The 11,225-nt window shown below is 44.3% G+C and overlaps 1 protein-coding gene across 1 annotated transcript in view; it reads left to right on the forward strand.

Annotated features, from left to right (window-relative positions):
- ATP7A (ATPase copper transporting alpha) overlaps positions 1-10,908 on the forward strand; it is a 109,991-nt gene extending 99,083 nt beyond the window's left edge. The window contains exons 23-24 of the mRNA XM_067471685.1: positions 1,280-1,382; positions 4,252-10,908. Coding sequence (XP_067327786.1) covers positions 1,280-1,382; positions 4,252-4,519 — 371 coding nt within the window. The 3' untranslated portion in view covers positions 4,520-10,908. The remainder of the gene's footprint in view (positions 1-1,279; positions 1,383-4,251) is intronic.
- The last annotated feature ends 317 nt before the right edge of the window (positions 10,909-11,225 follow it).

An 11,225-nucleotide genomic window follows, 5' to 3' on the forward strand; every position in this document is an offset into this window, starting at 1 on the left:
GAGGCCAAGCCCAACACCATATTACAATAAAATAAAACCAAAACACAATAACAACACAGTAAAATACATACAACAAACGAATACAAAAAAAACCCCACGATAAAGCAAAATCATACACAATATAATAGCAATGAGCGGTAGGGCTGGGTAACCACGGAAAAATTTGTTTCTAAACTCGATTCGTTTCCAGGGGGTGCTAGCGTTTCCAAATTCTAAATACTTCCGAAATTTTGAGATTTCAAAATTTCGTTATTTACGAATCGATTCGTTAATGGCGGACGAGATTGCGCAATATGCTAAAAAACCCTCCAAACGGGACAGGGGGAACTTCTGAAGCTTCCCTCTCCCTCTGTTGTTGACTGTTGGTGTGATAAAACAAACAACAACTATATTATATTATATTATTATATATTTTATTATTATTATTATATTATTATAGTATATATTATTATATTATATATATTATATTATATATTATTATATTATATTATTATAATATTATTATATTATATTATTGTATATTATATTATTATAATATATTGTATTATATATATTATTATATTATATTATATATATTATATTATATATATTATATTACATATTATTATATTACATTATTGTATATTATATTATTATAATATATTGTATTATATATATTATTATATTATATTATATTAATTATATTATATATGTTATATTACATATTATTATATTACATTATTGTATATTATATTATTATAATATATTGTATTATATATATTATATAATATATTATTATATTATTATATATTATATTATATTATTATAATATTATATATATTATATTATTATATTATATATATTATTATATATTATTATATTATATTATTATTATATTATTATAATATATTGTATTATATATTATATATTATTATATTACGAAAATAATTACGAAATAATTACGAAAATTGGAAAAATTGTTTCGATTCTTAATTACTCCTCACACTATTCCAAAATGGCTCAATATCGGATCGTAAGCTAATTTAAATACGAATTAATAACGAATTACGAAATTAACGAATGAAACCGCCCAGCCCTAATGAGCGGGCCGCATGTGCAAAATAAAAACTAAAATACTAAAAATACTAAAATCAGGATGAGACAGGAGTGGAGCAGATTGTTTGTGAGGGAGAAACTCCTAAAGGAAGGGGGTCATAAAAACAGACCCTGATAATAGGAGACACTGTGCTTTTCAGACATTCCCTGAGTTCCTTTGAGCTGTCCCCATTTTCTCTCCCAGGCGTCTTCCTTCCCATCGGTTTGGTGCTGCAGCCTTGGATGGGTTCAGCCGCAATGGCAGCCTCCTCCGTTTCTGTGGTCCTCTCTTCCCTGATGCTCAGACTGTAAGTACGATACAGGGAAACATTCCTAGTGTTCCTACTACTAATAATAATAATAATCTATATAAATAAAAATGTATGTTCGTTTGTGGCATTCACAGAACTCAAAAACCCCTGGATGAATTGGCACCAAATTTGGACACGATACACCTAACAACCCAATATATGTTCTCCACTCAAAAAATCCACGAAAACAAAAAGCAGAAAGGACTTCTGAACTGCATGTTCACAAAGGAGAAACTGCATATCTACGAAGAGACCCATGGCCACGCCCCCTCCTCCTCCTCCGCGCTGGGAAACAGCCGGCCATTAAAACTCAAGGAGCCAGGCATGCATGCATGGCCCCGCACACACACACACACACACACAAGCAAGAGTGGGCCCCATGGGAGTGGAGGGGGAGGCTTGCCGCATGGAGCCCCTTCTCTTTCCCTGCTCTGCCAGGAGGGCGGTCTCCTCCTCCTCCTCCTTTCCCTGTTGGAAGAAGCCGGGAAGTGGGGGAGGGACTTTCTGTAGAAATGAAGGCGAAGGAAATGAAGAAAGGGAAAGAAGGAGGAAAGGGAGGGAGGGAGGAAGGAAAAGAAGGAAAGGAAAAAGGAAGGAGGGAGAGGAAGGAAGGGAAGGAGGGAAAGAAGGAAAGGAAGGAGAAGGAAGGAGAAGGAAAGGAAAGGGAGGAAAGAAGGGAAGGGAGGGAGAGAAGGAAGGTCCTTCATTCAAGCATCGTGGACCTTCCTCTCCTCCTCCTCCTCCTCCTCCTCCTCCTCCTCCTCCTCCTCCCCTTCTTCCTTGTGTGGAGCACTCCGTTGCTGCTGCTGGCACTTTCCAACAGGGAAAGGAGGAAGAGACTGCTCTCCTGACATAGGAGGGGAAGAGAAGGGACTGCATGCGGCAAGCCTCCACCTCCACTCGCCGTGCACGTGCGCCTGGCTTTAACGGCCGACTGTTTCCCCACAAGGAGGAGGAGGGGGCGTGGCCATGGGTCTCGGTAGACATGCAGTTTCTCCTTTGTGGACATGCAGTTTAGAAGTCCTTTCTGCTTTTGGTTTTCGTTGGTTTTTTTTTTGAGTGGAGGACATACATTGGGTTGTTAAGGACACAGTGTCCAAATTTGGTGTCAATTGCCCCAGTGGTTTCTGAGTTCTGTGAATGGCACAAACGAACATTACATTTTTATTTATATAGATTTTTGCTGAATTGCTATATATATATGTGTGTGTGTGTATATATATGTATATATAGTTGCAACCCAGATCAGGAAACAAGACCATAAGATATTAATCCACCACACTTGACTGTAGGAAAAAACAATCCGTTTTTATTGATGAAAAATGGTTACAAAATAGAGGAAAATACAAAGTCCAAAAAGCCACAGTAAAATTCAGCAGTCAGGAATATCTCTGAACTAGATCAAAATTCCAAAAGCAACACTATAAAAACCTGGAACCTGTTAGCATCTCTCTAACCGTACTTGGAAACTAGAAGCCTCTGGGAATGCAGGCCATGGGAACCGGGAAATCTGCCAAGGTAATGCCTCAGTCTAAAAGATGCTTGATCTAACGAGAGAGCCCGGGGAGAGACACTTAGAACTAAAAAACTGTTTCGGGACACGCCGCCAGGCTTTGAAGCCTGTGCCTCCCTTTCCTTTAATCTGCTTGACCTTCGCGGACTCTGCGATTCACTCCTGTTTTTCCAAATCTGCCCTTTCCTATCCTCATTAAAAAAAGGCAGGTGTTAGCTCCTCTGGAGAGCTATCACCGCTTGATTCAGAAACATTCCCATCAGGATGCATAGTTTTACTTTCCCAGCCTCTGCCCTCAGAATCAACAGTTTCCAAACCTTCAGGGACGAATTCATGTTCAGTAGCCTGTTCAGTTGCATCAGGAAATACAATCAGAGAATCAGGTTCAGGTTCACACGCAGGCTGAACCCTAACACACACACACACATATATATATATTCTTTAATAATCTGTTTTGCTATTTTTTCTTGGACTGGGGTGTATATTAAGTACAAAGGTGCCTCCCAGCCTTAGTTTGTTCTCCTCTCGAAACGTTGTGTTTATTTATTTATTTATTCATTTATTTATTTACTTTGCTTATATACCGCTGTTCTCAGCCTGAAGGTGACTCACAGCGGTTTACACCCAATAAAAACAGCAATAATTCAATGCACATATAACAATTGACCACTTAACACATTATCCACTTAATAAACAACAAGCAATTACACTAAACAATTATTACAATAACCGGCCCAATCGTCTCGTCATCCAAGCGTAGTCCAGGTTCGTCATCCATTGTTCCATTCCTATGTTCAATTACCAATATCGCACTAGATTACTCGAACGCCTGCACAAACATCCAGGTCTTCAACTTTTTTCGGAATACCATGAGAGATGGTGCCAGCCTAATGTCCGTAGGAAGGGCGTTCCACAGCCAAGGAGCCACCACCGAGAAGGCCCTATCTCTCGTCCCCGCCAGCCGTGCTTGAGAAGCCGGCGGGATCGAGAGCAGGGCCTCTCCGGAAGATCTCAAAGTCCTGGTGGGTTCATAGGCAGAGATGCGGTCAGATAGGTATCTTGGGCCGGAACCGTTTAGGGCTTTATAGGCCAGCACCAACACCTTGAATTGAGCCCGGTAGCAGATCGGCAGCCAATGGAGCTGGTGCAACAAGGGGGTCGTATGCTCCCTGCGCTCCGCTCCTGTTAGAATCATGGCTGCCGCACGTTGGACTAATTGAAGCTTCCGGGCCGTCTTCAAGGGCAGCCCCATGTAGATAGCGTTGCAGTAGTCTAGGCGGGATGTGACCAGAGCGTGGACTACCGTGACCAAGTCAGAGTTCCCAAGGTGTTTTTTCGCCTCCTCCTGCCTAGGTATCGGAAGCCCACCTCGGAGGAGTACGAGCACCGTGCCCGGGGCCAGGCGAGGCAGAAGAGCCCCTCGGAGGTCAGCGTCCACATCGGGATCGACGAGAGCGGGCCGGAGTCACCCAAACTGACCCTCATGGACCGCATCCTCAACTACAGCCGGAGCTCCATCAACTCCCTCCTGTCGGACAAACGCTCGCGCAGCAGCATCGTCCTCAGCGACCCAGACAAGCACTCGCTCCTCGTCGGGGAGGAAGACGACACGACGCTCTGATGGAGAAAAGGGGGCGGCGGTGGGGGGCAGGCCTCTCATTCTGGGGGTTGACGTGGCTGGACCTGGAACCAAGTTCGAACGCTCTTTGGGTTCCCATCGCTCGTTGGAATAGAACGCAGGGGATGTCTTGGGTTCGAGAGAGGCGTGTAGGTAGTTCTTGCACTGTTTTGCCCGTATTCGGAAGCCAGAAAAGGAGGGAGAATCATGCACTGGAAGCCAAACGGAGCAGTGATGCCACGCTGTGCTTTGAGTGGGTCTGAGGACCGTCTTTGGGATCAAGAAAGGGTTTCCAAGGCCTTTCTTTGCAAGCTGCGTGGCATTTATTGTCGGCGGGCAACCACGACGTTTTCCGTCTTTTTTTAATAATTTGCAAAACGGATGTGCCTTATCGCTTAACGTTCAGGATTTCCCTTCTTCCTCGAGGGTAAATTGCAAAAGCGGCATTCTCCCATCAGAATGTAGTCTTTTCTGTGGCCCGGAATGTAGTCTTTTCCGTGTCTCAGAAAGTAGTATTTTCCGTGGCCCGGAATGTAGTCTTTTCCATGGCCCGGAAAGTAGTCTTTTCCATGGCCCGGAAAGTAGTCTTTTTTGTGGCCCGGAATGTAGTCTTTTCCATGGCCCGGAATGTGGTCTTTTCCGTGTCCCGGAATGTAGTCTTTTCTGTGGCCCGGAAAGTAGTCTTTTCCATGTCCCAAAATGTAGTTTTTTCCGTGGCCTGGAATGTGGACTTTTCCGTGACCCAGAAAGTAGTCTTTTCCGTGGCCTGGCATGTGGACTTTTCCGTGTCCCGGAATGTGGTCTTTTCTGTGGCCCTGAATGTGGACTTTTCTGTGGCCCTGAATGTGGACTTTTCCGTGGCCCAGAATGTGGACTTTTCCGTGGCCCGGAAAGTAGTCTTTCCCGTGGCCCGGAGTGTGGTCTTTTCCATGGCCCTTTATTTATGTCCCTTTCCCTTTGGGCCGACTGACCATTGCTACACTCCTCTGCTCTCAGAAATGGGCTCTCCATTCGTTCTTGGTGAGTTTTGGGGGGCCACGACCCGCACTACTTTCGTGAGTTGAAGCTGTGCCTCTTTGCAACTCCCGATCACGTAATTGTAACTCAGTGGTCAAGAGACCTTCGTTAGAGACAAATTATCTGCTGCAGAAGAAGTTGGGAATGTCCTTATATACAAGGCTTTCTCTCTTTCCTCACTGCCAGGCAAAAAAATAATTAATATCATCACTAGGTTGCTGTGAGTTTTCCGGTCTGTCCGGTCGTGTTCCAGAAGCATTCTCTTCTGACGTTTCACCCACATCTAGGACAGGCATCCTCAAGAGGTTATATGGTTTATGTCCAGGATGGGAGAAAGAATTATATTGAGGCAATTGATCACCTTGATTCGCATTGAATAGCCTTGCAGCTTCAAGGCTTGGCTTCTTCCTGCCTGGAGGAATCCTTTATTTATTTATTTATTTATTTACAGTATTCATATTCCGCCCTTCTCATCTCGCAGGGGACTCTAGGGTGGATTACAATGTACATATAAGTGAGTAAATATAAATAAATAAATAATATAAATGGTAAAAATGAAAGTCCAGGCGGACAGACTCAGCACTTAGAAAGGAGATTTACGTCCTGTCAACATAGAGCTTCTCAGGAGAGTGTATGAAGATCAATGCCATAGACACACAGCATATATATACAGACACACAGAGGCAATTTAACAGTCCAGCTTTCCTTGAAGGTATTCTGGCCACCAGGGGAGCTGTTGTGACACTGATGAAGTACTTCCTCATTCTTTGCAGACTTGCTGGAGATTTTTATGGCATCGTAAATTAGTTAAGTTTTTTTTCGGTTTGATTTGGTATCCATAACAGCAAGGGCTCAGCCGTCACGGATTCCTGTCCGTAACAGGACCACATTTATTTATTTTTTTACAATATTTATTTTCCACCATTCTCACCCCACAGAGGACTCAGGGTGGATTACAATGTACATATACATGGTAAACATTCAATGCCATAGACACACAACATATATAGACAGATACTCAGAGGCTATTTAACATTCCAGCTTCTGGTCACCAGGGGAGCTGTCCCTTCACCGACCATTTGTGACAATGAGGAAGTGCTTCCTCATTCTTTGCATACTTCCTGGAGATCTTTATGGCCTCGTAAATTAGTTAAGTGGTACCTAAATTTCCTACTTGACAGATGCAACTGTCTTTTGAGCTGCAAAGGTTGACAACAAGCTTCACAAATTGGTTCAATGCTATTCAATGCTAAAGAACAATACTCAGAAAACAGAGGAATTCCAGACAGGAAACAATTGGGGTCAGCTAACACCTCCCAACAAAGGATCCCCCCAGGCAGGAAGCAGCCAAGCCTTGAAGCTGCAAGGCTATTCAGTGCAAACAACAGGGACTCAAAGGGCGAAGGCAAGGCAATGCCTCAGGGATAGAGTGGCCCAGCAAGAAGTGCCCAGAAGCGGAAGAGGAACGTGGAAATTTAAGGGGAAATGTAGGAGTAAAAGGGGGGCGTCAGATAAGAATGTCAGATAAGACAGAAAGTCGGATAAGTGAAGGTCGGTTAAGTGAGACTCTATTGTACCTCATCAGCTCTAATATGGTTTTCTGTGAGCGAGCAGATGGCAACTACCTTATGGTATATGTTCTGTATTAGAAACTAGAGTTGATGTGGTCTCTCCAATGCAGTTTTCTCAATCAGCACTCCAAATAACCAAACTGAATTTGAAGTTGACCAAACTAGTACTAGTGTTGGAGAGTGGTCCCTGGTCAAAGTGGTCCCTGGTCAAAAAAAAAGTTCGGGAATCACTGTGTTAGAGGCTGGAATGGACTCTATTGGTTCAAACTGGGAGTAATGGTGGTTGCCCTCTGAAATGAGTGTCTGGGTTTTAACGGCCTGCCAGAACAACCTCTGTGATCTCAGCCCCGAATGCCCATGACGGCTCAATGAAATCTGGGTTCATCGAGAATGAATCTCGGAGCCCCTTTATCCCATTTTCTTCCTAGGTGGGAAAAACTTCCCTTTCTAAAGGTCTGTTTCAGCTTTACGAACAAACAAAAGCAAACGTGGTCATGTTTACCGGACACGCAACAGGACATGTTGGAACGTAATCAGTGAAGCATGCCTCCTTTTGATCTGCTGAATAGAGAAATGTAATGTGACGGAATTGTATGGCACGGCGATTTCTTAAATATCTACTTAATTCAGGAAATCCTTTTCCCCTGAATGTTCTCCCTTTTCTAGTTAGATGTCATTTTGCAGTCTTTTTGGAATAACCTTGTGAATAATGTTTTATACTCGGCTTTAATTCAAGGAAACCAAAACGGCCCTTCTGCCTCAAACGCTTGGTGACTGTGATTACGCGCAACTGCCATTTGGCCTGAAGGGTGCGCCTCCCTTTTCTTGGGCACTTTGTTGTCATGAATGTGAAGTTATAAACCAGCTTTAAGACCCGACTTATAGGAAAAGTTATGCAGTGTGTTTCATTCTATTTATTTGTTGCACTCCTCACTAGACTTCTGCCTCATGTTTTCTTTCCGTTCCCTCTTGGTTTCTCATCACAAACCTGGCAAGCTCTTGAGCTTCTAGATTCATGCAGAAAAGGAGTGTGGAAACATGATGATGATGATCTCTTGTGTGCCAAAAGGGCCCAGCTGAGGGTAGGGATGCCCACTTTGTCCAAAAATACCCGTGTAATTGAATTACTTCCCTCAAAGGGATGCAGCCTAGAGATGAATGCGTTTTGCTTTCTTCCAAATCGTCACAGGACATTCCTTTCCAGAGACCCATCATTTACTGATATGTCCCACCAATTTGCAATTATATCAGTAAATATCATTATTTATATATAAAAAAAGTGTCCCATCAATTTGCAACCCACAATTATGTGGGTCTGCATCCAACAACTTGGGTAAGCGTCCTCTTGACTGGCAGTAAATGGAGCAATATCCTGCATCAGAGGCTATAGCAGGCATGTGCAAATTTGGGGTCTCTGTGTGTTTCGGACTTCAACTCCCACCATTCCTAAGAGCCTCAGGCTGGGAGTTGAAGTCCAAAATACATGGAGGCCCCAAATTTGTCAATGCCAGTCAATGCCATTGACACTGAAATTCAACACTGCCTGAGCTCTGCGAGTGCAGCATTTTTCCGAATGAAGCAGAGAGTGTTATAAGTTGCAAGTTTCTAATGCCGTATGCCCTGAAGACTTTGCTCTGTCTCTGCTCTTCCTATTACAATCCACCTTGATGGGAGCAGAAGTCGGTTTGCAGTGCGAGACGCACCTACACAGGTGATTCGGAACCAAAGTCTTTTCATTGTGATGAGCGTTCCACCTGTAGACCTGGAGTCCCTGTAGCTTTCGGTTGCAACCAGCGTTGTGGCACTAAATACAGCGGAGCAGTTGCAGCAATTTCTCGATGACACAGCCGGTCTAGATCCCTTCCAGTCCGGCTTCCATGCGGGGCACGGGACAGAGACTATGTTGGTCTCCATCATGCATCACCTTCGATGCCAGCTTGACCATGGCGGGTCGGCGCTGCTTGTGTTATTGGATCTCACAGCAGCATTTGACACAGTCGACCACAATCTTTTGACCCACCACCTTGCTGTTGCTGGAGTCAGGGGGAGAACTTTAAACTGGCTCCCCTCCTTTCTTCACAACCATGGACAGCGAGTGGAGAGAGGAGGCCTGGTCTCTGAGAGGTCCCCTCTATCTTGTGGGGTTCCTCAGGGGGCCATTCTCTCCCCTCTGGTGTTTAACATCTATATGCGACCACTTGCTCAGCGGGTTCGAGGTTTTGGGCTGGAGTGTTACCAGTATGCTGATGATACTCAGCTGGTGCTGAAGATGGAGGGCAGACCGGACTCTGTACCCAATTATTTCCATCAGTACCTCGAGGCCGTTACTGGATGGCTGCGTGCCAGCGGGTGAGGGTGAATCCAGCAAAGACGGAGATCCTATGGCTGGGTCCATGTTATGGAACTTGTGAAGCAACAAGTTCTCATAAGTAAACTGAGAAGAGGGGGAGATGGGTAGGAAAGGTGTATAAAAGGAAGTGGTGGTGGGAAAAAGTCAGTAGTGTCTTTCTTTGCTGCGGAGATACAAGCAATATATCCATTTCAAAGCAAGCCAGCTTGTGAGTGGTTATTTAATATTGCTATATAGATCCTACAGTCTAATTACTGTATTTACGAATCTAGCACCAAAACAACCGGGCAGTGGGGACATCCAGCTGCCTACCCTGGATGGCGAGGCGCTACGCCCGTCCTCATTGGTCAAGAGCCTGGGAGTCCTTTTGGACCCTCTGCTGAGGATGGAGGCCCAGGTCTCTCTCCGCCGTGAGCAGAATCGCCTTCTTTCTTTCACCTGCGGCAGGCTAGACGGCTGGCCCCCTCCCTGTCCAGGGACGACCTAGCTACAGTGATCCAGGCTACAGTCATCTCAAGACTGGACTACTGTAACGCCTTCTACATTGGCCGTCCTCTGTTGGTGACCCGGAAGCTCAAGTTGGTACAAAATGCAGCTGGTCGGCTTCTTGCGGGAATTCCGATGAGATGCCACATCACCCCAATCTTCCTGCAGCTGCATTGGTTACCCATTGAGCACCGGATCACTTTCAAAGGGATGGTACTCACCTTTAAGGCCTTGCATGGTCTGGGGCCGATGTACCTGAGGGACCGCCTCACCCCCTCCCAACCCCAGAGATCCCTCCATTGTGAGGACTAAGATCTATTGGAAATTCCCAGTGTCAAGACCTTGCGTCTAACAGCAACCAGACGCAGAGCCTTCACAGCAGTGGCACCATCAATCTGGAATACTCTGCCACCTGAAGTCCGTGCCTTGCGGGACTTATCAGCTTTCCGCAGGGCTTGTAAGACATATCTGTTTCGACAGGCCTTTGATTTTTGATATTGCTGTTTTTACATTATTTTAAATTGTTTTTAAATTGTGTTCAAATTTAGCCTGTTCTTGTAGGCCGCTCCGAGCCCCAGGGGAGTGGCGGCATAGAAGTTTGAATTATATATATATATATATATATATATATATAAAATATTTCCCAATGGGTCCACCTTATGGCAAGGAGGAACATTTGTGTCTTTTGCAAAGCGTTTTTTTTTTTTGGTGCAATCTGAATGTCCATCCTCTTGAAACAAAACTGTATTTTTTTTGTACTTTCGAAATGTCCACCCTCTTGCTATAAAACTTACCTTCACCTAAAGCTAGAATTGTTTTCCTCTCTCGCAACTGTTTTGTTGCCTCCACTACAAAATGCAGAAATGCCAGGCATGTTTTGTTTTGTTTCCAGGAAACACTCTTGATACCTTTTTGGTAAAAATATAAATAAACAACACTGTGCAATATCAAGCTTGTAATCTATATAACTGGGTTGTTGTAGGTTTTTTTCGAGCTATATGGCCATGTTCTAGAGCTTCTGGGAAGTGGAATCCCACATTCAAGTTGGGGGCTCATTACTGAGCATGCGCAGCAGTCTCGGAAAGTGTTTCAGAGGCTGGATGGCCATCTGTCAGGGATGCTTTGAATGCTGCACATCGCAAGTGCTGAACCTGACTCAGCACATAGAAGATGGCTTTGAAAAGCAGCAGATCACAGGAGCTGTCTTCATAGACCTGTCAGCGGCTTATGAGACTGTGAACCATCGCCTCCTCCTGAGAAAAATGTATAATGTCACAAAGGACGA

This window comes from Anolis sagrei, chromosome 10, assembly GCF_037176765.1.
Source record: "Anolis sagrei isolate rAnoSag1 chromosome 10, rAnoSag1.mat, whole genome shotgun sequence".
Classification (NCBI taxonomy): domain Eukaryota; kingdom Metazoa; phylum Chordata; class Lepidosauria; order Squamata; family Dactyloidae; genus Anolis; species Anolis sagrei.